This window comes from Mandrillus leucophaeus, unplaced genomic scaffold (assembly GCF_000951045.1).
Source record: "Mandrillus leucophaeus isolate KB7577 unplaced genomic scaffold, Mleu.le_1.0 Scaffold347, whole genome shotgun sequence".
NCBI classification, from domain to species: Eukaryota; Metazoa; Chordata; class Mammalia; order Primates; family Cercopithecidae; genus Mandrillus; species Mandrillus leucophaeus.
The window spans coordinates 996,980-1,023,392 of record NW_012103665.1 but is presented as its reverse complement, the minus strand read 5'-3'; the positions used below and the strand labels follow the sequence as shown (position 1 = coordinate 1,023,392).

The 26,413-nt window shown below is 44.6% G+C and overlaps 1 protein-coding gene across 1 annotated transcript in view; it reads left to right on the top strand.

The window, feature by feature from the left end:
- Window positions 1–26,413, top strand: part of RYR3 (ryanodine receptor 3) — a 403,627-nt gene that overhangs the window by 171,730 nt on the left and 205,484 nt on the right. Inside the window, exons 27-35 of the mRNA XM_011989131.1 lie at window positions 689–848; window positions 2,338–2,485; window positions 3,375–3,580; window positions 4,135–4,309; window positions 11,836–12,044; window positions 14,138–14,313; window positions 15,216–15,252; window positions 16,869–17,032; window positions 20,507–20,672. Of these exons, the coding sequence (XP_011844521.1) occupies window positions 689–848; window positions 2,338–2,485; window positions 3,375–3,580; window positions 4,135–4,309; window positions 11,836–12,044; window positions 14,138–14,313; window positions 15,216–15,252; window positions 16,869–17,032; window positions 20,507–20,672 (1,441 nt within the window). The remainder of the gene's footprint in view (window positions 1–688; window positions 849–2,337; window positions 2,486–3,374; window positions 3,581–4,134; window positions 4,310–11,835; window positions 12,045–14,137; window positions 14,314–15,215; window positions 15,253–16,868; window positions 17,033–20,506; window positions 20,673–26,413) is intronic.

The following is a 26,413-nucleotide window of genomic DNA, read 5'->3' as shown; positions in this document are numbered from 1 at the left end:
CCGCCGCCTCCCGGGTTCACACCATTGTCCTGCCTCAGTCTCCTGAGTAGCTGGGACCACAGGCGCCCACCAGCCTGCCCTGCTAATTTTTTGTATTTTTAATAGAGACAGGATTTCACTGTATTAGGCAGGATGATCTCCATCTCCATCTCCTGACCTTGTGATCCGCCCACCTTGGCCTCCCAAAGTGCTGGGATTACAGGCGTGAGCCACCACGCCCGGCCATTTTTTTAATTCCAAAAGTAAAAGTTTAGCCTTTACGTTTCGACTGAGTGATTATTCTGTGCTGATTTATAAGAAGACATTTGCCAACAAGACCTTGGTTTTGACTTCTTGTGTTTTTGTAGTGGGATGATGGGCTTCTGGTAATGTTGCAGCATACTGAATGTGCCCATTATTTGTAGAGAACAGAGGTAGTTTTCTTGGAAATAAAGATGGTTTGTACTGACCATCTGCTTTTTTCAAGTCTTCTTTGAAATATGTTACATATGTTGGGAAGGAGGATGGTAGATGGAGGCTTCATCTATAGACTTGAAACAGAGCTGAGCTATTTGTTCAGCCAAAGAGTGGGACCTGTGACTGTCGCCTTATTTGCATAGCATTCTTACTATGTGCTCTTGGTCTAAAATCTGGAATGAGAAACTCACGGAGATCTGTTAAAACTGTGTACTTTTACATTTACTTGTAGCTATATGATGTCCAATGGCTATAAGCCAGCCCCTTTGGATTTGTCTGATGTGAAGCTGTTACCTCCTCAAGAAATTTTAGTGGATAAACTTGCAGAAAATGCACACAATGTTTGGGCAAAAGACAGAATAAAACAAGGATGGACCTATGGCATCCAACAGGTAAGAATTGCTGGGTCAGGCATGCTGGCAAAGTTAGAAGATAGGACCATCCATCCACATGCCATTTTGCTTTGGTGTGTGTTAGATCAGAAGGAAGAGGTTGCCTTTGCACTCTGTCCCTCACACCTCAGTGTGTTCATTATTTATGGAATCATGGGGCTGGACAGAATTTGTAATGGTCACATCATAGCTCAGCAGTATTTCTGGGATGGTCCCACGTGTCTGCTGGTGAGGATGAAATGGAGGGAAAGCTAGCCCAGCAGAGCAGCAAACCAGCTGCCCAAAAGCTTTTACCTCCTTACTTCAGTCCACTGGGCCAACGATTTCTGGACAAAAGTCTTGGCCTGAGCAGGAGGCAGCTTGAAAGCCAGAGCACAGCAAGAAATTAGATAGAGTTCAGTCCCAAACCACCTGGCACACCTCTTTCCTTGAGATGGTTTCTCTCATCTTAGTAATCACCAGTGGTAGGGTTAGTATCAGGGAAGTTCAGGAGCGGCTATGTGCACATTGGTGAATTCATACTGGAGCCTCCAAACCTGCACACATCTGGAAGCCAGGAAGAATACAGCTGTGGAAACTATGGGGGGAGGAGGAGCAGCAGAGTGAAGAGGTTCAAAACAGCATGTTATACTTATGAGTTTGGGTGACTTATCTCTACAATTGTCCCTATTGTCTTCTTAGTCCCTCCTAAGGAACTGAGAGGGACATTACTACAAATGTGTGTCCTCTGCCATGAAATGAACACACTGTGGCTCTGCCACCTTTTCCGATGTTTCTCCATGAAGGCTTATTAAGCTGTCATGATGAGGCTATAGCAACCTAAATCATGACATGATCTTTCATAGGGAAATCATTATACAAATCTCCATCTGCTTTGCCTTGGGAATGGAGGTTTCTAACCAATTCTGTGTCGCTTCATTTTACTCACAGGCTGGTATTATTAAAAGTGTTTTTGTTTTGTTTTGTTTTGTTTTGTTTAATGAGACTCTCACTCTGTCACCCAGGCTGGAGTGCATGACCTCAACTCACTGCAACCTTCATCTCCTGGGTTCGAGTGATTCTCCTGCCTCAGCCTCCCGGGTAGCTGGGATTACAGGCAGTCACCATCACACCCAGATAATTTTTGTATTGTTCGTAGAGATGGGGTTTTACCGTGTTGGCCAGACTGGTCTCGAACTCCTGACCTCAAGTGATCTGCCCACCTCGGCCTTTCAAAGTGCTGGGATTACAGGCATGAGTCACCACGCCCGGCCAAAAGTGTTTTTTACTGCTAGCTTTGAGCATTAGTAAAATGTTTCCATTTATAGTCATTTAATCTGGAGAAGAAGTGGCAAGTATGTACATTGGTAAATGTGAAGGCACTGAGGGAAGCGCTCATAGACCTAGAGCTGCCAGAAAGCCAGGACTGTTGCTGGGAATATGTGAACAGGGCGAGCTGTGGTGAAGGTGAAATGTTTTCTTGGCTCCTTTTTTCTCTGGCTTCACATAGGATTTGAAGAACAAAAGAAATCCCCGTCTGGTGCCATATGCATTACTGGACGAGCGTACCAAGAAGTCAAACAGGGACAGCCTGCGGGAAGCTGTGCGCACTTTTGTTGGTTACGGATATAACATTGAGCCATCAGACCAAGAACTAGGTAATGAGTTGAGAGTGTTTATTCTGGCCCCAGTTTACTAAACAGGTCCTCCTCTTGGGGTGTCCTAACTTCAAATAGGTCTAACTTGTACTATTGGAAATAGTCTTGGGGCTGAAGAGCACTAGACTAAATGGTGTGATTTTTTTATTATTATTATTTGGGAGACCATGTTTGATGTAAATCATCATCCCATTGACAGATTTTCTGTGATGAGCACTTCTGTGACTTATTCCTACAAGGAATAGGTGATCTTCCAGGGTAGCTGAGCTTTTCAGAATACCTGATGAAAACCAAGTCACTGATTTTTGCTCTTATTTTCCAAATGTGTGAATATCAGCTTACTTTTAGATCAGGTAATCATATCTCCAAATTAAAAGCTTGTTCAGATTAAAATCTGAACAACAGCTTAAAATTGATGAGCATGTTATCGTCATCCCGCGCCCCAGGAGGTATCGTAGGCCACATGGGCAGAATTGTAAATCATTAAGGGGATGGTTTTGAAGTCCAATCTGGGTTTATACCTTTGCTCCTCTGTTCATTGGCTCTGTGACACTGAATAAATTATTTTACCTCTTTGACCCTGAGTTTCTTCATCAGTAAAATGAAGAGAATATTAGCTACCTCATAGGTTTATTGTGAGGGAAACCTGAGAAATGGTCTCTAAAAGACCTACTGTGAAGCAATCCCTCAGTCAATGGTAGCTCGTATGGTGATGATAATGATGGTCTATTATGAACAATGCCATACTGGACATACTGGATAGTAGTCGACCTATAGTCAGTCTCAGATGTTCTCATCAAATTCTTTTGAGTAATGCTACTGAATTATTAAAGGCCTATGTTTTCTCTTTCCCTTCCACACCCTCTGTTCGCCTTCCTTCTCACAATAGCTGACTCGGCTGTGGAGAAAGTCAGCATAGACAAGATCCGATTTTTCCGGGTAGAGCGATCTTATGCAGTGAGATCTGGAAAGTGGTATTTTGAGTTTGAGGTGGTGACTGGAGGAGACATGCGAGTTGGCTGGGCCAGGCCAGGCTGTCGGCCTGATGTGGAACTGGGGGCCGATGACCAAGCCTTTGTGTTTGAAGGCAGCAGGGTGAGTCCATATATCTAGCAAACACACGTCCTCAGACCAAGTTTTCCTTCTCCAAACATTTTTCTGGAAGCTCAAATTACTGGATCTCTTGACTTCAAAGTGAGTGGCCACCACCACTGGCTAATGTAAACGTAGAATGAGCATCGCCTGGTGACTCTTTCTTTGCTCTTCACTCTGTTGATGGGGAGCACTGTACCCCAAATCCTTTCTACAATCACCTTCATATCTGGTTTTGCACCCAAGCCCATTGACTCCACTCTGGAGGTGACACAGAGATCACTAGGCAGCCAGTATGTCAGGAAATCTTACCAGTTTTCCCTAGAGAGAATCCTGATTATTGCCATGGCTGTGACTAGAACCAGAGACTTGGGCTACCTTGTGTGTCTTGGTTTCATTTATAACATAGACCACTCCTCCTTGTTGGTTATCCTTGAGTGCCCCCTGGAAGTCATGTACCACTACTAGTTAGGAGATAATGCAGATACGGTCATTTATCCAGCTGCAGGGGCCTCTAGAAACTCCATTTCTCTAAGCCCTAGAGTCTTGTTTTCTAGGGCCAGCGTTGGCATCAAGGAAGTGGGTATTTTGGGCGTACGTGGCAGCCAGGAGATGTGGTCGGATGTATGATTAACCTGGATGATGCTTCAATGATCTTCACGCTGAATGGGGAGCTGCTGATCACCAACAAAGGCTCTGAACTTGCCTTCGCTGACTACGAGATTGAGAATGGTAAATCTAACACCCTCTGCCAACCCCAGCTCCATGAGGCTGGAGAAAAATACAGGGAGAGCTGAGCGAACTCCTCTACTTCCTTATTTGGCCTACACTATCCTTTGCACATTTGAAAATCCTAATGGTGAAGACGATCCCTTAGACTAGCAATTTCAAAGAATTAGGGGAGATAATAGTGATAGTTGGTGTGTGCAGCATACATACAAATTCCGAACTCTCAGATGCGTTAACCAGGAAGCTAATTCCTTGCCCTGTGTCTTGGCATTTTAAGATTCTCCAGGTTTCCCAGTATTACAAAGAAAATGCTTATTGTATATGACTAATGTCCTTGACAGGAGAGAAAAATCAGTGAATTAAAGAATTATCCTTTTATTCGGATTTGAATTGTCAGCCTGCATGTTTGTTTAATTGAACTTGATGCTTTGAAGAGAACCATTGAAACACGAAAGTTAGACTTAGCTATTTCCTTGAATGAAATAGAATTTATTTTGAAATTCAGACACACTGTGAAACCCAACCAGAGTTGCAGTTTTTAATGTCCATGAATAGACCACAGTCAGGGGCGTGCTTCCAGCTACACAAAGGAGGAATTGGAGCTTATTATTTCTTGTCTGTATAACTACATTACGTACACAAGACTCTTAGTATATAGGGGGAACAGTGTAATGCAAGTCAGCAGACTTGCTCCTAACAAGCCCATTGGCTCCCAAAGCGTATTTGTTTGACCTCTCTTGGCTTTACTCTCTTCATCTATATCGGAGAATATAAGGATTGATGAAATAAAATCTAATGTTCTTCACAGATACAAAATTCAACGGCAATGACTTAACACCTGTTGTGTGAATGCCCTTATGCCTGGTGCTCTGCCACGCTGTTTCCTCCTCACGGACGAGAAGGGGGCTGTTCTGGGTCAGGAGACCTGGACTCTCACCCTGCCTCTGCTCCTGCCTACCCAGGACATCTTAGTTGACTTTATTTATCCATTTGGGAACTCGTTTTCCTCTCTGTAAATGATGAAGGCTCCTTGTAGCCCTAAATTTCTGAGACTTTACAGAAAGAAACACTTCCTACCTAGAGAGCTAAAACGATACAACTGCATAGGAAGAGAACACAAATACATGAAAGTGTGTGTATGTAATATACATGCTCTTTCCAGAGCATTTTTAGCTTTATAAATGACTTTCGCACGTTTTCTCAGACACTTGTTGTCTAAAATATGCATATCGAACTGTACCTTTCAAGGTTTTTCTAAGAGCCAAATATTTGGAGAAATAAAAAGCTTACAAGTCATATTTTCCTAAAAAGATAAATGACGAAAGTCAAATGGGGTCATATTTTAATGCCTTCCGAAGAGGTTTAAAATCAAAGTTTTAAAGAAATAACTCTGTTTTTGAAGACAGGTGAGAATGATGTTGCCAGAGGAAGGAATGGCCTGTGTGCTGGTTCAGAGGCAAAGGAGAGAATTTCTGTGGGTGGACATCAGGACAGTGTACAAGGACCACCAGGTGCTTCCCAAGCACCCCCGTCACGCAGTGCCCTCCTTCTGAGGCCAGGAGGAAAACAGCCTCGGAGATTCAGGCACATCTCCAAGGAAAGTCTTTCTCTGGGATAGAAAGAGTCCAAAAATCAGGGCCTTTTCCAGGCTCTACTATTGTGTGAACTGGAAGAGGGTACTTGTCTGTTGAAATCTGAGGAGGAGATAAGAATCTCGTATGTTGTGCAGAGTTACAAGAACTTTGTAAAGTCCAAAGCCTTAATACTCAAGGTATGGTCTGCTTGTTAGCAATGAGGAATCTCAGCCCGACCCCAGACCAGAATCAGAATCTGCATTCTGACGTGACACTCTGGTGATTTGCATGCACACTGAAGTGTGAGAGCAGAGTGGTCTAAAGCATACGCAAATGTGGGTAGTAGCAGTATTCAGGAGCTCATTTGTTAGTTGTAAAAAAGATGATAATGCAGAGCAGTAAGTTATCAATGGTGAGTGACTAATACAGAATGAAAAGTCTATATGAATGGGATATGAATTGCATGTTAAATAAAGAATACAAGATGTCTGTGTAAGGAGAAGGCTAGTCCTGTCAGGGGATATAACAAGAGTAGTTCTGTGGCTCCAGGAAGCTACAGGAAAGGGTAGAAGATTTGTGTTTGGAATGTATGGATGATGACGCTGGAAAGGTAGATAAGGTGCAGATTATAGGTTCAAATACTGAGACTCAGCCTTTTCGTTCAAGAAACTATTGTGTTCTCTGAGCCAAGCACCCCTGGACTTCACCCTCTAGGAAATGGGGGGCCGTTATGGGGTTTGAGCAGAGGAACACTATAAAGGGGAAGGATATTTGAGCATATCCCTGCTTTTAGAGAGCGTCTGTATTGTAATGGAAGTAATGTTCCATAGGCCTCTTGTGTACAGGGATGTGATTTGACCTTCAGAATAACAAAGTATTATTAGGATGCTGTTTAATAATAGAATTGTACGGTAATGTGTTAGCACATTATACTGTCGTATTACAATGCACTTTAATAACAGAGACATGATGATTGGAAAGCTCTTTCAATTCTGCAGTGGCTTGTGAGTTGGTGGAAGGGTAATTATAAGGAAGTCGACGTGCCATTCTTTGATAACAGTAGCCCAAAGGCCTGGAATAACCGCATAGCATCTCTCTTCTCTCTGTGTCAAGTGGAAAGAGGTAGCAATTCTTGCCTTGAGTTGTTAGGAAAAGCATCTGTTGAAAATAAAACATGTTATAAATTGTAGCGCCTACCACCCCCCACCCCATAAAGCAAAATGCCCTGCTTGCTTGTGTTGTTCTGGTCGCCAGCATGTCAGCTTTGATATCAGCCATTACCCCAGTGGGAGCTGGGCCATGGGAAGCCTTTTGCCTTTCTGGGGAAGCAGTGCGGGCAGATATTTTAGTTCATGGCTGTTTTTACCTCTGGCTTACTTATAAGTTGTCATTTCCATCCTCTTATGCATCATAGATTATATGCCTTTATCTGCTTCATTAGAATTTTCTAATTAATGTTCCCTCTCCTGGTCCCTGGACTGGACCATCACAGCTCTCAGTGTTGTCACCTAGAAGTATCTGAGAGCTCAGAAGCTCCAAGGCAAACCGTTTGCTATCAGCCTTCTCTTTTCCTCTGTTTAAAGGAAAGGCAGATAAAATCCGGAACATCCTGCTAGACCTCAGAATGTGACATCGGGAAGAGGCTTTGGTGTGGTCTCCTGTGCTGCCTCTCTGCCAGGCGCTCCCCCGAGGGACATCCTGCCTCCTGTTACAGCTTTGGTGTCTGCAGGGGCAGCCTCCCAGGCCGTTCCTGCCCACTGACCTGTCGGGTTTAACAGATGCCTCATTTCTGTTGGCAGCTTTTCAATAGGCAGAAAATGAAACTTATCTGCAGGAAGTGTCACTGCCACCTGCAGTCATACACTCTGGTACCCAGGGTCCCCTGTCATTCTCTCTCCAGATGGGTCTTGTGTTTCAGAAAGTGGCTGTGGCAGGGGAGCATGGCCTATTGTTTCCTTTGTTTTCTGCAAGGCTTGTGACCATCTCCGTGTTGTCCTGTAACTCTGTCTTTGCAAAGCTTAGCAGGAAATGGGAAGGAAGGGGTACAACATGTGTTGCTGGACTGAAACTCCCAGAAACACCCCAGGAACGGTCTGAGCGGTCATCTACCTCCCTGTCTCTAAGATGTCAGCTTTTCCCTTGCTGGTAGCTATTCTCTTTTTTGTGTTCCTTTAGTTTACAATGGTTTGAAAATGGATCTCTCCTTTGGATTTTTGAGAGCGCTGGTTTCTTTGCAATCTCCTGGAATTATAAGATTACCCTCCTGCTCTCCCTCTTCCTAATCAGAAAACCAGTATGAGGCCTTATAATACCGAGTGTATCAGAACTGGGGGTCCTCTACAAAATGTAAATGCATATATTCTTGCCATTGCTTTCCTGGGACAAGAACTTCTGTATACAACTTGGCTGAAGACTGTGCCGTTTGCAGATTTTCTTCTCAAACCTCTGCGGAGTTGTCAGCATGATTGTATCTATTAGGCTGCATGTAGGGAGGTGGCATTCTTTTCCCTCTTATTTTTTGTCTTCTCCAGTCTCATTTGAGGCTATGGGTTAATGAAGCTGTGTGCAACATGGAAATCCTTCTTTATGACAGTCAGATAGTAAGGCCACATGACCTTGCCCAGGGGGTCCTTTTAACCAGGTGAATTCTGGAGTGCCATGTGGTGGGCTGTGTACAGGTAGCCCTTTTCCTCTAAGGGCCCTGGAGCGTGTTGTGGTCATGGGTCTCCATCTGTCTAATCTAGAGACAAACAGGTGAACTACCTGACACGTTGGAAAATCATTTGAAAAGCAATGTAACTGATACAAAGCAAGTTAGCTTACATGACAATTAGGAAGCAGGCATCCTGGCCTCAGTCCGCATTGTTTGCTGTGGACTCCTGCTCAGGCAGCTTCGTTCACATGCTGACTCTGCAGTTTACCAGGTAGCAGATGTTGAGCAAGTCCACTTTCTAGGTCTCAGTTTCCTCATCTGTAAAATTGGCATAATAATGAGATATATCTGCAGAGCATGAAGCCTGACATTTACAAGGTATTTGGTAAATATTTCCTATTGTGGTTTATCATGCCATGGTTGTTCCCCTTATCTATCTTTCCTGAAGAGTTATAAAGTTACAAGATTTTTAAATGCCTCAAATAAAGAAGTTTTAGAAATGCAGATATTAGCTAGATCCTCCTTAGCCAAGTGGAGGGAGCTGATTAAATGTATCTAGTTATCGAATCATTTTCTCCAGGAGAAAGCGCTGGTGCTTTATGAGAATTAATCTTTCCTCTCTGTCCTTTCGGATGTTCTCTTTTCTGACTCAAGCCTTAGATTTAGCTTTTCTGCTACTGTTTTACAGACCTGTCCCAGCCGCGTCCACTTAGCCTCCTGGAGGTCCCCAATACTCTGTGCCTCCCGTTGCTCTTGCATCCATGACTTTCGTTACATACTGTCTTTTCCCATGGAGTGTGCAACTCTCCCCGTAGAGAAGGCTTCTGCCCCACAGAGGCAACACTTTACTCCCTAGTGAATGCAGTCCTTTGGCCCCGGTCATAACTACCGTTTAAATCTGGGGCATTCGTCCCCTGAACACTCACTCCCTCTCACACACTGACTGGCAGCTGGCCTATGACTCGAGGATAAAGGATCTCATCCCATTTTGTCACTTGCCCTTCCCGTGATCTTGGTCAAGTCCATTAACTCCTCATGTCCTTAGTTTTAGCCTTATTAAAGTGCTGTCCTCTCTACTGATGCTTAGGAATGAGGAGGAGCTCAGCATCCTTAGGAAAAAAAAGAAGTCTTATGCAATTATTACCTTTTCCCCCTTACGTTGTCAACGGGTCTGTGACTAGGACATTATTTTTATGTCCTGAGGTCAAATCCTCATTGTTGCTGCTTCGCACTGAGGCTTTCACCCCTGCTGCTCACTTATTGCACCACCCAGATTCATGGAGAAGAATGGAACAGGGAGGTTTTCTTAAGCTGTCCTATTCTGTGCTCACATCAAGGCTGGACTGTTTCATGATCTTCATGTTCACGGCTCCAAGATAAACCTATACTGGTGGCTTTCTTGGTTCAGTTACCTCCCTTAGTAGAATAACCAAAGTACTGTCTTGGGATTAGGGATGGTTTACAGCAAACACATTCACTGTTTTATATTCCATACCTTGTCCCCACTTCTGTAAGCTCCTTGGGGTTGGGATAGTTTCTTCTTCCTTCACATCTTGTCGTGGCACATAGCAAAACCATCTTTCCCAACGGGGAGCCTAGAAATTTTACTGGCAAGCAATTCTTATTCTACACTGTAGTCAGATTTTCAAAGGTTCTTTATTTATAAACATGTCTGTCTATAGAAAGGAAATGGTTTCATCCATTGCAGCCCCTGTCACAAAAATACCAGAAGCATAGTGCTCAGGATGTTACATGCACAGGTATGCAGCATCCATTGATTAGCCATTGACTGTCCTGAGAGGTAGGGGTCCTAGTCTGTCCTCTTGGCAGCACTGCGAGGAGGCTTTTTGTACAAACATCACTGCCGGTTTGCTAGGATCACATTGATATTCTCTCTTATTTAGACACGGTATTAAACACATCTGTATCCTAAGTGAGTTTATAGTTTCTAAAAGCAACCGCATAGCTTGCAAGAGATTTACATTTCACTTACGTAACTTATTATTTACATAGAAACTTCGTGGCTTAGATAATAGTATATAAACCTCCATCTAGGAAGAGGGCATCTTGGCCTTGGTGTCTATGAAAGAAAGTTTTTACTGTTAGATGTAAATGCTCCCGAAATTGACCTTTAAATGTCCCCTGAAATGACCACTCTTATCCTAGGGAGTAACACTGCTTTCTTCTGTAGGGACCTCCAGCCCCTGCCTCATCCAGCAGCCCCAGAACTACTCCTACCCTTCCAGGCACGCTCTGCAGCCTCCAGCTGTCCTCCGGCCGCCTCCCTGCCTCTCACATCCTCCCAAATCCAACATAATTAGCGCTTTTCCCTGTGTTGCTGATTTGTTGGTCCACAATTATGATGTATAAATAGCCCACAAACAAGAACACCAAACAATTTGAACTTCGGCTTCGGTCTGTTTTGAGTGGTAGTTTTTTAACATGATCAGGCTGCAGATGTGAGCTTGGAGAGATGATAGCTGTAGGAAGGAAGAGAAGAGCTTTCTCTGGCTCCTGCTTGAAACTCTGCCTTCCTGAGGAGGCAACGAGGAGGACCGTGGGCTAGGAGACTGGGTGTTTGTAAATTGTATTTTGTTAACAAGCACAATCATAGTGCTAGCATTTAAAACTTCTTAGAATCCTACTCTCAAAATGTGAAGGACCTTTCATGTCACTGGGGAAGATTCTGGGGTCCACAAAACTTGGGCAACTTGCACCAAGTCATTTTTTTTTATTTTAAATAAATTTTATTTTGTATATTTAAGGTGAACAACGTGATGTTATGAAATACATCGAGATAGTAAAAAGGCTACTACAGTGGAGCAAAATAACATATTCATCATCTCAAATAGTTACCCGTCTTTTTGCTTTTGTGGCAGAAATCTCACCAAGTCATTCTTTAGGCTCACTGCACTGTTTTGGGTAGTAGTTAAATTTTCCCAGGGCCTAAGATCAATTTTAACTAAGGGACAGATAAAGAATTTCACTTTTTCTCTTACTGGTTTTGCCTTTCCAGTTGATATTTATTTATATCTTAAGAATATTCTTAACTGGATGATTTTTTTCCCAAATCATTTTGAACCAAGCTCACTTTTCTTTCCCGTGTACCATGGGCAGTGGTGGTCTCCACGTGGCCTCCTGTTGTTGATTTTATGTGCCAGGAAGGAAGAAAGAAAGAAAAAGAGGATTGTGTCCCATCTGTCCTACTGGGAGTCAAAGCCCTTAAGGAAGAACAGATTCAGCTTCCTCACAGTGTCCTGGGATGGTGCCCTCGGGCTAAAGCAGGGCTCTCTATTCTGCAGGCTTTGTGCCCATCTGCTGTCTGGGGCTGTCTCAGATTGGCCGCATGAATCTCGGGACAGATGCCAGTACCTTCAAGTTTTATACCATGTGCGGTCTGCAAGAGGGCTTTGAGCCTTTTGCTGTCAACATGAACAGAGATGTTGCTATGTGGTTCAGCAAGCGCCTCCCGACGTTTGTCAACGTGCCAAAGGACCATCCACACATAGAGGTAATGTTACACAATGTGTGTGGCCCTGGCAGGTCAGGTGGGCCAAGGCCCGAAGCCCCCCCCAGGTCTCCTGTCAACAGGCAGCTGCTTACCTAAGTCCATGCCCTGGCTACTTACCAGCCATCTCCCCGCTGGCCCTCAGAGCCGCAGTTGCAGGCACCTTAATTGGGGCCGCCCAGTGGCATCTCACGAGAGACAGCAGCCTTGCACATACAACCCTGCAGATCGACTCTCAACATTTTGGTCCACCGCATTTGCTCTGGATGTTCCTGTACTGTATTGTCATAGTAATATAGTATCTGGAGACCTTAAACCTTTTTTTTTTTAAGTTCAGGCTGGATGTGGTGGCTCACACCTGTAATCCCAGCTTCTTGGGAGGCTGAGGTGGGAGGATCCCTTGAGCCCAGGAGTTCGAGGCTGCAGTGAGCTATGATCACATCACTCTACTGTAGCCTGGGTGACAGAGAGAGACCCTGTCTCTTGAAGCAATTCTTTTATTTAAAAAATTTAGGCCAGGCGCAGTGGCTCACGCCTGTAATCCCAACACTTTGGGAGGCCGAGGCGGGCGAATCACAAGGTCAGGAGATCAAGACCATCCTGGATAACATGATGAAACCCCATCTCTACTAAAAATACAAAAAACTAACTGGGTGGGGTGGTGGGCACCTGTAGTCCCGCTACTCGGGAGGCTGAGGCAGGAGAATGGTGTGAACCCGGAAGGCGGAGCATGCAGTGAGATCATGCCACTGCACTCCAGCCTGGGCGACAGAGCAAGACTCCGTCTCAAAAAAAAAAAATTTAAAAGTTCAGTAGCTATATTCAAGATTATGTGTACTGAACATGTATGTTCTTACCCACCCGTGACTTGATGTCTTGTAGGACCTATTTAATTTTTAGATGGTGTTGCCAAGATTTTAAGCTGACGTGTGATCATTGAGTAATCTATCCCCATCTTCTAGGGGGAGCCTAACTTTGGTTCTGGCCCTACATCGACTTAGACTTGCCTCTGTTTTGGTTCACAGACCATGGTTTTTCCATGGTGGATGGGAGAAGAGTGTTGATTTAAAAATAAAATGCCAGACAGATCAGCCCCATTGCAGCTGTAGTCAAAGTAGATTCAATGGTTTGCTTCAACCTCACTGTAAGTTCCTTCACTCATCCTCCCATCTGAATTCAACAAGCATCAACCTTAATGCCCCACTTCTTCCTCAGTTAAATAGCAGAGACTTTTATTTCTCTGATTCCTCCCTAACCATTACTTTAGAAGACTGGCTCTTAAACTTTTGGAGGTCATAAACCCCTAGAGGCCCTCTGCTTAGAAAAATATAAAACCATACAAATATGAAGTATTCTCATAGGACCCAGGACACGAACAGCTCTCCAGAGAGCAAAGAGAGGCTCAGATTGTAAGAAGATTATTATTGTAAGCCTCAGTTCATTTCCCCTGTATCCCCGCATTTCCCTCTCCACACACATTGCAAAAATCCATTTCTGACCTTTTCTCCCCCAACTGTGCCCCCTGCAATGCTTGTGCCTAGGAACTGCAGCTTTCTCCAGTATTGGGAGGAGGCTCCAGGAGCCTCAGCCTTCAGACCATGACTGTGGCAGAGATGAGAGCTGGGCTGGGTTGGGAGGGTGCCCGCCTGAGGAGCTGGACATCCTTCCTGAGCTTTGGGATTACTTTTGCCCCTTCCCTTAGATGTTCTCATGCCCAGTGACAAGCACAGCCCTTGGAAAGATTATCTTCTTTAGCCGCTTGCCCCCTGCCCTAAAAGTTTAGCCTCTGTGGACACTATGCTGTGTCTGCCAGATGCCGCCCCACTCTGGCGCATTTATTCTCCACCCTTGGCTTTACAGAGAACCCAGTGAGCATGTTTTTAAATCTCTAATTTCCCTAGCCAGGAGCAGATCTGTTTCTTCCTACAGGACAAGGCCCAAGTAATGATGAGAATCATAGTTTGATTATCACTGGACACAACTTACTTCTGTAGTTCACAGAATGCCTTGCCATGTGCACGTCCACGAGGGAAGAAGGGACTGGGTCGAGGTCAGGCCCTTTGGTATGTCAAGGTAAGGACTCGTCCTGTTTCCAGGTCATGAGGATTGATGGCACCATGGACAGCCCTCCGTGTCTCAAGGTGACCCATAAGACATTTGGCACACAGCATAGCAATGCCGACATGATCTACTGCCGCTTGAGCATGCCTGTCGAGTGCCACTCTTCCTTCAGCCACAGCCCCTGTCTGGACAGTGAAGCTTTCCAGAAAAGGTGAGGGTGAGGCCTCCAGTTCTCAGAGGCACTCGTATCTGCTGTAAAGTGGGCTTTCTGCTTTTTACCCTAACTCAGCACACAAACTCCATAGATAGGGTTCTCTCTGCCTTCAGCCAGGTTAAAAAAAAAAAAAAAAAAAAAAGGGAATGTGTGTGCACACATGTGCATACAAGTACACGTGTGTGTTTGTGCCGTGCATAATTAAGGTGCCAATCATGCTAAACAGATGCATCTGGTGGTAAAGTTTCTGCTCTTCTTGAAGTCTGGGCCCCTACCTTCCTTGCTGCCCACAACTCCTGTGTTTTGTGAGGGCATAAGAGGGTGCAATTATTTTTGGTGTTGTGTGTAATTAGAAGTTTCTGGAGGCAGATACTGCCTCCTTTGCATAACTATGGGCATTGTCCAACTCTGCAGCTGTGTGATTCATGGGCCATGTGTCTTCTTTCTTCCTGATAAGGAATATATTCCTTGCTGTCTTTCTTTCCCCGATGTCTATTTTTAATCATTGATGTATGTCTGCTGCCTGGAGCCGTCTTGTTGGGGTTTCCTCTAGAGTTTTGCTTTCTACCAAGCTTTTAAACAAGCACAGCTGCTTGAGAGAATAGGATAACCTATTCAGAGGTATCCCTGCTTATACTATTGCAGTCTTCCATCCTCACTCTCAACTTACCATCTAACTTACCATCTGGGCTGAGGGATAAGAGTTGGGAGTTACATCCCTGCCTTGTGTTAACAGCTTACAAATGAACAGTCCCAAGACTGGTTGCAATCACTTGTGTCTAGGAAGCAGCCACTTTACTAAACTTGCCTTGATCATTAAAGGTAGATCGGTTGCCTGTCGGAACTGTGGGATTCTCTATACAGCTGACTAACTAAAACATGGATTATCTTTCCCCCAGGAAACAGATGCAAGAAATACTCTCTCATACAACAACAGTAAGTAAATGTGCTCAATTATGGTTTTAATTATTTGATTCTTCGTTGTGCCTGGTAATATGCCCCTTACAGCAAAGATCTGTCTAGAGATCCTCTTTAATTGCCAATTACTCTGTCTTTTAATATCCATCTTGATGCTTCCAGAACACATCTATGGCATTTCTCAAGTGGGGAAAAGAAATACAGTTACTCAGTGCAAAGCAAAAGCTCTACCTGGAGCTCCTAACTGGGCATCATTGGGTTCTTGTTGCCCATTTGCCATCAGGAACCCAACACAGCCTTTCTGACTGAAATGAGCATCAGTGGAGGGCGCTCAATTCAATCTTTTGGTTTGCTTTTTTTGTGTAAACTTTTGTGAGTCAGCTCCCCCGTGTCTCTGTGCAGTACTAGGAGTGATGTTAAAAGCAATCAAATGAGAAGAAGAGCAAGAAGCCAACGCAGAAGATGGAAGCTACTTTTGGTCCCTAGACAGTAGTCAGAAAGCACCTCCTGATTTTTCTTTCTTTTGCTCGTTCTTCTTTAGCATCTGGCAAAAAAAAAAAAAAGGTTTATGGAAGCAATGCATGTGTGTCAACCCTTCTTTAAAGTTATCCAACAATCCTGAATTTGTAGGTTCACTTTCATCAGGAGTAAGATTCTTGCTGCAGTGAATCACACACTTAGTGTGTGTGGGACACTGTGCTTGGCACATTGTCACCTTCCCATTTAATCTCCATTTAATTCATTTAAAATTAATCAGCAAGCCCTGAAATGGATAATATGATGCATAATATTATGCACAGAGAGGACAAATGGTTTGTCCAAAGTCACTTGATGAATACCTGGCAGTGTCAAGATTCAAACCCAGGTTTGTTTAGCTGACCCTTTTTTTCTTCTGGTCAAGAAAATTTGACAGACTACAAGAAAGAGCCACTTCATTAAGAATGAATCTGCTCAGTTTCATAAGGAAAATGATGAGGTAGTCACCTGCCTCAGTGCTGTAGCTATTGTTGTAATACAGTGATAACCCCATGAACTGTGTGAGCTCTGCCAAAAACTGCAATACTTCTCAATACTGCCTATAGTTGAGTGTGACAGCTACATAAAGCACATTTGGCCATGACATGAACTCTTTCTTAAGCAACCTCTTTCAAGATTTTCCAGAAAAAAGCACTGGACCTCCTTGTAGAAGGAGAAAGTGTAACAGGAACGCTCTGAGCCTTGACCACTCTCTCTCTGAGGGCAGGGACTGTGCCCGCTCTCTCCTGCAGCCCAGATCTGCCCTGGTGCCCAGGGGAGGGTTAGGGCTCTGTGCTGCCATTCTGAGCAGCTGCCACTGCTTCCATCCACAGCATCTCCTGATTTCAGCACCAGCGTCTTCTGGGCAAAGGGTGGTAGATTAGCTTAAGCATTTGCTTTGCCAGATGCTACAGCAAAATAGAAAGGAAAAATTAGGAAGCCAGAATCCCTATTCAGCCTTCCTTCCAGATCTAGCATGTAGTCTACCTCTACTAGTGTGCACTTTTCCAGAAAAAAAAAAAAAGGGCCAAGTGAGCTGCTGTGTTATTTCTGCCTCTTGAGCCCTCTCTCCTCAACTGGATGGGGGCCATTGACTCCCATCTGCATTCTCTCCACAGCAGTGCTACTATGCCATCCGCATCTTTGCTGGACAAGATCCATCCTGCGTCTGGGTCGGATGGGTGACTCCAGACTATCACTTGTACAGTGAAAAGTTTGACCTGAATAAAAACTGCACAGTGACTGTCACCCTAGGGGATGAAAGAGGCCGGGTACACGAAAGGTAAGGGGGCTTCCAAGTGGCAGGATTAGCCATCGGGCTTCTCAGTCCCTCGCCCCAGTCTTTTTCTTCTATCCCACACCCAAAGAAGGAAACATCTCAGCCTCTCTTAAAAGGAGAAAATGAAGTACAGGCTTCAGATAACAAACCAGTACTATGACAGTGAGAAAAAGTGCTAGTGAAAATAGAGAAGAATTTCATCATGTATATAAACTGTGACCCAGGGATGGAAAATATAGACAGACAATGGGGTACGTGATCTCTCTCTGAGTTTTTTCCAGGACCTCTGGGCAAGTCCCAATTTCTACAACATCAGAACAAGACAGAAAATCTCTGGATGCTTGAGAGAAGTTGATTCAGAAGAAATAAAAAGATACAGCACATCACACACTAACTGATACACTCAGAATTCCTCCTCCCAAGAGCTTATAATGGTTGAAAGCATAAGGAATCAAAGAGACATTGAGACTTCATGAATAATAACCACCAAATAGAAATTAGGAAACTTTAGAGGCAAGCACATTCTAGGCATACCATACACTCCAACTGGTCTGCTGGTGCTGCCGGAGAAGCGATTGTTGGCCAGATGTGCTCCAGAGGTGACTCAGGAGACCGTGGCTTGTGGTTTCCCTCTGTTCCCCACCTGCGTGAGGTACAGGAGCATCTTTCCCTATACAGCCATATGTAGAGATGTCGTAAGTTGTTTTTCAAGCTGGCCTTTGCTCCCTGCAAAGACAGGAACGTCTTGCAACCAGTGCCCTTTAGAGAATATTGGCTCACCAAAGACTAATGGCCAGAGGTGAGTCACAGTCACTGTGTCATGAGGGACCAGCAGCTGGTTAAGAGTGCTGGCTTAGACCGGGCACGGTGGCTCATGCCTGTAATCACAGCACTTTGGGAGGCCAAGGTGGGCAGATCACGAGGTCAGGAGATCGAGACCATCCTGGCCAACATAGTGAAACCCTGTCTCTAGTGAAAATATGAGAATTAGCCGGACGTGGTGGCACATTCCTGTAGTCCCAGCTACTCGGGAGGCTGAGGCAGGAGAATTGGTTGAACCCAGGAGGCGAATGTTGCGGTGAGCCGAGATCGTGCCACTGCACTCCATCCTGGCAACAGAGCAGGACTCTTATCTCAAAAAAAAAAAAAAAGAATGCTGTCTTTAGAATAAACTGCCTGGGTTTGTAGGGGTATGACATTGGACCAGTCACTTAATCTCCTTGGGCCTTGATTTCGTCATCTATAAGATGAGGATAATAGTTTCTGTTATCACGGAGTATTGTGAGGATTAAATAAGTTAATTCATAGAAAAATTCTTAGGACAGTGCCTCAACTCAGGCACTCAATAAATTTCAACTACAGTCATCCCTTGGTATCTGAGCTAGATTTGCCCCAGCATCTTCCACCTATACCAAAATCCACTCATACTCAATGACCGCAGTCAGCACTGAACCCCGGTATAGGAAAAGTCAGCCTTCCCTATACATGAGTTTTGCACCCTGTGAACACTGTATTTCCAATCCATGTGTGCTTGAAAAAAATTCGCCTTAAGTGTACCCATGTATAATGGACCCATGCAATTCAAACCCATGTTTTTCAAGGGTATAATTATTATTCCCATTATTGAATGTCCATCATTATGAAAGCCAAAATAGATGCTATGAGCAACATCTGGTTTAGATTGGAAAGGAAAGGATTCTAAAGTAATTGACCAATCCAGGCTTTGTTCTTCAGCCAGAAGAAAAGGCAGAAGTGTCCTCCTCATTTGAGTTTGTAATTCCAGTTTGCTGGCTCTACCATACGAGATCGATTACTTGATTTATCTGAGCCTCCGTGGCCGTACTTACTGTGGAATTTAACTAACATTTTAGCACCTAGGAGAAGACATACTATGTGGTACACATTCAATAATTCTTACTTCTTTGTCCTACGTAATAAGAAATAAATACAAAATCCGTTTACAGATGCTTTAGGACATTTTGAATTTAGGTCTTTAATATATGACCAAAGCCAACTGCTTCACATTCCCACAGCTTGAATACATTATTAATTGAATTCCGTATTAGTCATCAGTGTGGCTAGCATCTTAATCACTAAAAAGTAGTACTAACATGGCTGCAGTTATGGAACTCTAATAATGCTATAACTCTTTGAAAGAGGCTATTGGCACTGGCCCCTGCCTGAGGGCATTCACAGGAAGTGAGCATGAGGGCTTTCACAGGAAGTGAGTGGACCCATTGTTGCCCCAAAGGAGAGGACAGGAAATTAATGCATGCTTACCAAGGGGGAAAGTGATAGACTTCTACAGGCAGAAGGAACCTTGGCGAATCCTAATTGAACCCTTGGTTTTTCAAATGAGAACATCATCCCGAGAGGTGAAGCAACTCTCAGAATTGACAGAATCTATTCCAGGACCTACCCACCCCACGGTGCCAGATGTACTGTCTCTGCCCCTGTGTGGCTTTGCCCTCCATGCTGAGGACCACAACAGGAAGCCGGGCTGAGTCACATCACACTGACCCTAAGATGTTTAAAGGGGCTGTTCTTGCATCAGGTATAGCGTCACCCTTTGATTTGAGAAAAGTCATGTCATGTCACTTCGAGGGACCAGGTGCCTGAGCTGACGTACACCAGTGTGTGTTTAGAAGGCGAAAGAATCAGTCGTCTCTTGCCCACGGTGGGGAGCTGTGAGAATCACCTCAGCCACTGCGCATCTCCACAGCTCATCTGGGATGTGAAATCCTACAATTAAGGAATCAGGCTTTGGAGCCTTAAGGACTTTTTCATTATTACAGTTTGATTTTAAGTGTAAATACCTGTAATGGAGTTTTGTATTCTGGGGGTTGATAGACAGAAAGCTAAGCAAGGCACCTAAGTTGATGGTTAGCCAGTAGTGCGGGAGGCAGAACTCCAAGGCATTGGGAAGGACAGGGGCATATAAGTCAAGGTAGTGGCGAGGTGTCAGAGAAAAACTACTTCGTAGGGAGCCCAGGCTGGCCATCCTAAGGAATGTGGGCCTGAGTTTTCAAGTGTTTTACTGCCTTTTGCGCTGATTACCAGACTGGGACTCTGAACCCAGACTTTTGTTTCTGCCTCTTATTCCAAATCCCCATGTAAGTTTACCAAAGGTGGTCATTCACCCCATGCCTCAATTTCCCATCTCTGTGGTGGGATGCTGCCATTCCCTGATCTGTTTCACAAAGGTGTGTTGATGTTGAGTCTGGAAACAGTTCTCTGAACATTGTGCTCTTTGGAAGGAGGTAGCCTGAATAGATTGCCACAACCCTACACTGAGTGGTTCATGTCTGAGTAAATGGGGGTGAAGCTAAATAAACTCATTTAAGAAAAAAAAATTATTTGGGGCTGAACAGAAAGCTTCCTAGGAAAGTTTCTGTAGCTATTTTCATTTCATTCCTGAGTCTTGATTACAAACTGCCCCAGTCCAGATTCTCTGCCTTTTCCTGTCTTGGCTCCTAGTGTGAAACGCAGCAACTGCTACATGGTCTGGGGCGGGGACATAGTGGCCAGTTCCCAGAGATCGAATCGGAGCAACGTGGACCTGGAGATTGGCTGTCTTGTGGATCTGGCAATGGGCATGTTGTCCTTCTCAGCCAACGGAAAAGAACTGGGCACCTGCTACCAGGTAAGGGTGGCTTCTGGGGCCGAAACAGGGCCATCCCAGGCCTGGTGTTTGTGACTGTGTTCCTTGTTCTCGGTACTCAGCATTCCTGCTGAGTACCACAGTGTGTCAAGCTGATGAGCCCTTGTGGGCCATGGACCACTTAGGAAAACAAATAAACAAGAACAAAGTTACTTCAATGTGTGCAGAGAAAACAGGGCTGGGCAATCATAGTTACTGGTTGATCCAGTATGCTGGTCATCTTTCTAGAGGATGAAAAGGCTTTTCCTTGGTGTTGAGCTGTAAAAGGTTTTTCATTTATTTCATAAATATTTCTTGTGCAGCCTTATCAATTACCTGCACTATACAAGATGCAAGATGTAAAGTGTGAACAGAAATACTTCTCACTTTAAGAAACTTCTGTACTCAAAATAGAAACCTATAAAAATGGATTAATTTGCCAGGAAGTATCCCTTTTGCAAAAAGGTTATCCACATTCCCTATGACTACCTTACAGGATGCTTTAAAAATACATTTATGGGCCAGGCCTGGTGGCTCACACCTGTAATCTCAGCACTTTGGAAGGCCGAGGCGGGGGGATCATGAGGTCAGGAGATTGAGCCCATCCTGGCTAACATAGTGAAACCCTGTCTCTACTAAAAGTGCAAAAAAAATTGCCAAGCGTGGTGACCCGTGCCTGTAGTCCCAGCTACTCGGGAGGCTGAGGCAGGAGAATTGCTTGAACCTGGGAAGTGGAGGTTGCAGTGAGATGAGATCACGCCACTGCACTCCAGCCTGGGCAACAAAGCAAGACTCCCATCTCAAAAAAAAAAAAAAAAATTAATATAAATAATGTGTTTCCTCGTTTCCTGGACCGTGAACTTCCATAGAGCTACTCAGGAAAACCATCCATTATACACATGTAGGTTTAACTGTCATTAACCACAAGCAGCCTGATCTCTTCATTCTTGATGGCCAGGCGAGCTTGGGAAACTGCCACAAATCAAATCCTCTTGAAGTTTTGTAATGAAGGTTAGCACACTGAAATATGTGAGAAGTACTTCAGAAAGAAACCTATCTAACCAAGCAATTCGCAAATTATTTGACACAGAAAAGCACTTTATTAACTTTAAGAACCAGTAATATTCTGTGAACCTAGAGTTCCACAGAGCATACTATGGGACATGGGAAGTTAACGAATTAATGTCTGTGTTAAACATTCTTGACTCTCCAGGGTAGAATAGAGAGTCACAAGTATTTGTAGACAGAGAACGCGATACGAGTTCAAAAAAGGAAGAGCTCATTCCATCACGAGCAGTCAGGAAAATGTTCATTAAGGAGAAATCTTGATTTTTTTTTTTTTTTAAGGAAAAAGCATTTGTATAGGTCAGGCGTGGAAGCTCACACCTGTAGTTTCAGTATCTTGGGGAGACCGAGGCGGACAGATCACTTGAGCTCAGGGGTTTGAGACCAGCCTGGGCAACATGGTGGACCCTCGGCTTTACAAAAACTACAAAAATTAGCTGTGTGTGGTGGCATACACCTGTAGTCCCAGCTACTCAGGAGGCTAAGAGAATCGCTTGAATCTGGGGAGGTCAAGGCTGCAGTGAGCCATGGTTGTTCCACTACACTCCAGCCTGAGTGACTGAGTGAGACCCTGTCTTAAAGAATGAATGAGTTTTCATGGGTAGAAAGAGAAGAGTGTTGAATACATAGCTCAAGAAGCATTATGGAGGTAGGGAAGCATGAAGTGTGCTTAAGGATCAGTGGACATCGCATAGGGCTCTTACAGTTATTGGTAAGAAATGTATTTGGAAAACTAGGGAGGTATAGATAGGAAATGGGGAGCCATTGAAGGTTTCTGAGCAGAAGAGCGGCATGCAGTATTTAAGGAATCCAGCAGTTTTTCAGGGTCACTGGTTTACCTAACTATAGCAAATTAAAAACATCCTGCTATGATGTACATGGATACAACTCCTGATTCTTAAGTCAGCCTCAGGTTACAGCCTCAAGGCTGAAAAGCCTCTTGGCAGCCAGTTCTCTGGCCTGTGGTTGGAGAGATGAGGTAAGGTAGAGAGGAGACAGAGTAGCCACCTCCCATCTGAAATGTTCATTGACTAAGAACAGATGGAGCAAACCCTTCCTGGGGGCGGGGAACAGCCTGCTGGCACACAGGCCGCCACCTTGTCTCTCCAGCACCTCCCGCAGCGCATGACCCTCTCGGCACCTCCTCCTCCTCCTGAGAGAAAGTGGAATCATCACCACTTGGCAGGCTTGCTTCAGCCGCTGGGGCACAACCAGCTGTTTCCAGAAAGATGCACTCGCAAAGCCAGTCTTTGAGACAGAAAGTGAAGTATTATTCTTCCAGTACTTTTTCATGATTCTATCTCCTCCACCCCCAAATCCCCTGAGAAGTGTTTTATATACGTTACTGCTGTCCTTCAGAATCCATTATTTTTTTCCCATTAACTTTAGAAACGAGTGTAACTGAAGGGCCCTCCCTGAGCTGCAGAGAACGCTAAAGCGTCTCGTAACTTTTAAGACTAGCTGATCTTTGGAAGTTCAAAAAAGTTAATTAATTTTTTCACATGGCATTTGCAGCAGCAGTGACTTGTCTGCTTCAGGAAAGAGCCCGTGATGTTGAAGAGGAGGACACTGTGGCAGCTTTAGCCCACCTTTCACCATCCTCCTGGGTGATACAGGCTGGTCAGTTGTCTTCTTTTGGCTGGGTGCTGGTACCTGCCTCCTGGAGAGCCTTCCTCCACCCCATGCATAGAAATCCTCATCGCCCTGCTCAGCGGTCCCAGTCCTGACTCTTGCCCTAAAGGATGCTGCTACACAGGAGACGGTGTCAGGACTCTGTCCAGAAAGCTGAGAGGCTCACACCCAGCCAGCCCCCTTCTCATTCCAGGCGAGACAGTAACGTGTCCTGCCATGCATCTGGTCCCTGACAGTGGGATCGTTGTTATTCCAGAGCTGTAGCCACTTTCATTTTTCAATTATCTCAAGAACAGTCCAGCAATATTTATACCCTGGCTTTCAGATTCAGAAAGGACTCGAAACCAAAATAATGAGAGAAGGAGTCTCTCAAAGAATGTTTCTAGACCTCCCCATTAAATAGTGATAAGCAATTTGAACACATTTTTCTGTCCCACTTAATATAATCAGTGGAGAATTTGAGAAAGAAAATCTACCTTCAAGAGATACTTCTCAGGGATTGCCACTCCAGGCACACCAGTCTGAGACAGAGGCAGCTATGTGATCCGGATTTACAAGAGGCGTTAGCTTTCAGTTCAGGCCGGTTCCTATGCCATGACCTTCACACATGATTAGAAAAAGGATGTCCATTATTGTAAGGACAAAACAGATCAGCCGGTGATGAAAAGTGCCTCAGATACAAAAGGGAACGTGTCGGTGGCACACCACAGCAGTGCTAAATCTGGGCTGGTTGCACAATCCATGGGCATGTAAGTTCCTCATTTAGAAGGTAAGCTCCTTGAGGGTAGAGACCCTCTCCCGTGCTCACTGCCACCTCCCCAGGCATGAAACAGTACCTGGCACCTAGTGAATGCTCACCAAGTATGTGTTGCCAGACTGACCCACGGCTGGGAAATCCCCTTGTAGGCATTTTTTTTATTGCTGCCTGAGAAGTGACCGCAAAATTTAGCAACTTCAAACAACACACATTATTTCAGGGTTCTGCAGGCTTGACTGGGTGCTCAGGTTCTCAGAAGGCCAAACAAAGTGTGTCCTGGGCCTGAACCAGGCTCGTCTGGAGACTTGAAGATGTTTCCACTTCTGAGTTCATTCAAGGTGTTGGCAGTTCTTTGAGGTTATGGGTCTTAGGTCATAGATTCTGAGGCCCCTGTTTCCTTGCTGGCTATCAGCCAGGGCCACTCTCAGCTCCCAGTGGATACCCACATTCCTTTACATGTGCCCCCCTCCGTTTCAAAGCCAACAAGGACACATTCGGTTTTTCTCTGTGATTTTGCCTTCTTCCCCCAGCAGGAAAACTCCTGCTTTTAGAAGACTCGTGCAATTTGAAAAGGCCGACAAGGCCTCCCTATCTTGAGGGCAATTGGTTAGTACAATTGCATTACATCTGCAGAATGCCTTTTGCCACACAACATAGCATGATCATAAGAGTAACACCAGGGGTCCCGGAGGGCCTTGTAGAATCCTGCTTACCACACCACCAATTGTCCATTTTTATCCTCATTACGCCCTCATGAGCACTTGTGTTTCTTCTTTTAGTGACTGAAGAGAAATTTCCTTTGTTTATCATGTGGGAGTGCACTCTGCCTGGTGGAAAATAAACCTAACCCAGGGCATCCTACATGCTCTCAAAGCACCTACTTTCTGCAGGGAGGGTTGAGGAGAGCCCTGGAGTTTGGGCGGTTTATGAAGTTTTCAGGAACCTGTCCTGAGGGACCTGAAAATAAAACTCCCTCTTCAAGCTATGGCTCCCTATACTGGTGTGACTTAGCTCAGCCAAGGAAGCCTTCAACTGAATGCATTTCTCTCTCCCTGTTTGCACAGACACGTGGGCTTCCTACGGGTTCAGATGAAGTTTTCTCAGCCACAGGAGCTCTGCTCCCTTCAGTTTGCACTGACTTGAGGGCTACAAGTTGTTCTAGATGTCACATAGTGGACATTTGAGAAATCTGGGAGCCAGCCCAGGGACGACTCCTGCCTTATAGCTAAAGTCAGAACAACATCAAATCATAATTTCCTATTCATGTCTCATTACCGTGAACTCAGGGTCTGGCACAAAGCAAGTATATAATAGATACTACATAATTATCTGTTGACTGTCCTTAACAAGGCTTATTTCAGGCACAGCCAGACAGTACTAGCAGTCTACTCCAACATTTTGGTTTTACTGGCACTTATCTCTTCATATCATCCATGGAACATCCAGTATAAACCAAATATTTTTACCTGAAATGTGAGGCCACTTTTGTGTACTAGAAGGACCATGTACTGGGTGAAAGTCTGGGGTTTAACCAGTCCAGCCTGTTTCATCATGAACAAATGATAGCACTAAATCATGCAGTCTTCTAAGTCACAGCCATAAAATTGTGTGGTTTTGTAAATCTCATGTCTAAATGCGTTGAGGAAGTTCATTATTTAAAGAAAGCCTATGACAATTGCTTTGACAAAAAGAAAACTCACTGTACTCATTCTCTGTTGTCACAGTACAAATTACTACAAATTTAGTGGCTTAAAATAACATACATTTATTATCCCATGATTTCTGTGGATCAGTAGTCTGGCCACAGCGTAGCTGGGTCCTCAGTCCCAGGGTCTCACAAGGATACGGTTAAGGTGTCAGCCAGGCTGTGTTCTTTTCTAGAGCTCCGGTATCCTGTTCCATGCTTATGTGCTTGTTGGAAGAATTCAGTTGCTTGCATTTGTAGAGCTGAGGTCCTGTTTTCATGCTGGCTGCATCCAGGGACTACTCTCCCTACCCTCCACCCCCAAGAATTTCTTGTTCTGTGGCGCTCTCATAAGCCCTTTAACAGTATAGCTGCTCACATTTCCAAGGTCATCTGGAGAAGCTGTCTCTCCAGTCCACCAAGATGAAGTTTTAAATAAAATAGTCTAGGAAGTGACAGGTCCTTCACCTTTGCCATTCTATTTGCTGAAAGCGAGACACAAGTTCTAGGGGAATGATGACTCATTGGGGTCACCTTAGAGTATGTCCAGCACACCTGCCATCCCCTCATTTGTAGATGGGAGAGTTGTAAGAATTTTCTAACGGC